We start from the raw sequence: 1690 nt of genomic DNA on the forward strand, positions 1-1690 counted from the left end.
GATTACATTATAGTGAATTTAATTTTCCAACTATTTTTAAAGTATTTTTCCGAATTAATGTCGTCGAGTATTGCTTATCTGTTGTGAATGCCTATCACATATATTATATATAGGTATAAGTGTACAACCAGGGGCGGACTTACTATTTTTCAACTAATGAAACTTGTATATTCAACTATAAACATAAATTCAATATCAACATATACTATTGTATGTTTTTGATGTAATTGCATTTATCAAAATAAAACAAAAAAGGAATAGCTTATAATAAACAATAGAACAAATAATACATAAAACAATACATCTTTTGAAAAAAATAAAACTTAAATAAATTATAAAACTGTTTGCAGAATACTGAATAACACAGCAATACGCCAATAGGTACATAATAATATTAGTGAAATGTAATTAAAATTCGGAACATATCAATTTAACTAGGCGAGTGTATGTTGAATTGAATTAAAAATATAAAACAATAAAACTTGGAAATATACAACCATTATAGTATTGAACACGATTATTTGTGCATGCTTAATTCAGTGTAAGAGTACTACTAGGCAGTAAGTATTAACGTAAGTACCTAAGTCTCTACCTGCACAGTCACTCAGAACGAGTAACGACAAAACACAGAACACTCAGTGTTTACTATTAAATTAATGTATAGAATATAGATAGATTATACCTAAACTAAAATACGGTATCTGCATTTTATAGTCGTATTGGCTACTCTGGCTACAAAAATAAAACTTATTCCGCTTTTAAAAACATTTAAAATAAGAGGTCACTCAATTTTTTCCAATGGTAAAAAAACTCGGTAAAATGTACGTAAATTTACTTTTACCCGTTAATTTTACAGAGTAAATTTACCGAACTCACATATCTAATTAAGTTACCACACGATTAACCACGATGCCGTGTTGTTGGACATAGCTGAACATTTTTCGTGTACACGGCAAACGTGTATAGTGGAAACCCGCCTTAACGGTTATCATAGTGTTTGAAATATAAAATACGGTTATCGGTTATCAAATATAAAAATTAAACGATAACCGGTTACCGGTTTTCAAAAGTTTTCGGCTCCTGGCGGGGCCGATTACCAACTTTATTGATAACTGTTTTAAGCCCTGTTTAAAATACGTTTTATTTTATTTAATTGTATAGGTTGGTGGTGCTGGCAATGGTAAAATATTGAAATCTGTGGAATATTATGATCCCACTCTTGACTCATGGACACCAGTTGCAGAGATGTCTGAATGTCGTAAAGGTGTTGGTGTAGGAGTCTTGGACGGTCTTATGTATGTTATTGGTGGCTATAATAGAAAACATCTTAAAAGTGTTGAGGTTTATAGACCGAGTGATGGAGTTTGGTCTTCTGTAGCTGATATGGAAATATGCCGATTTCGCCCTGGTAACAATTATATTTTTTAGGACAACCTTTGTAAACATTTATTGAATTTAAATTTCATTTTTATATAGGAGTAGTGGCATTAGATGGTTTATTGTATGTTATGGGCGGAAGATCTGATGGATTTATCTATAGTGATACTGTAGAAATTTACAACCCCAAAACCAATACTTGGACAATGGAGAGATTTTCGAGAAGTGGTGTCCACATTTATGGTGGAGTAGTTGTTGATAGACCACCAAATTGTATTAATTAATCAGCATTATTGTTGATAGTAATATGCTT

At 31.2% G+C, this 1690-nt stretch overlaps 1 protein-coding gene across 6 annotated transcripts in view; it reads left to right on the forward strand.

The window, feature by feature from the left end:
• The window catches only part of LOC107882142 (ring canal kelch homolog), an 11851-nt gene extending 10167 nt beyond the window's left edge, over window positions 1-1684 (forward strand). For 5 of the 6 annotated variants that reach the window (XM_003245554.4, XM_029487806.1, XM_016805752.2 and 2 more), the window contains 2 exons: window positions 1162-1408; window positions 1477-1684. In XM_003245554.4, coding sequence (XP_003245602.1) covers window positions 1162-1408; window positions 1477-1661 — 432 coding nt within the window. In that variant the 3' untranslated portion in view covers window positions 1662-1684. Of the gene's footprint in view, window positions 1-350; window positions 482-1161; window positions 1409-1476 lie in introns of those variants that run through there. The other variant, XM_008186418.3, reaches the window with a different exon arrangement.
• Window positions 1685-1690: the final 6 nt, after the last annotated feature.

The sequence above is a fragment of the Acyrthosiphon pisum genome, chromosome A1 (assembly GCF_005508785.2).
Source record: "Acyrthosiphon pisum isolate AL4f chromosome A1, pea_aphid_22Mar2018_4r6ur, whole genome shotgun sequence".
NCBI lineage: Eukaryota > Metazoa > Arthropoda > Insecta > Hemiptera > Aphididae > Acyrthosiphon > Acyrthosiphon pisum.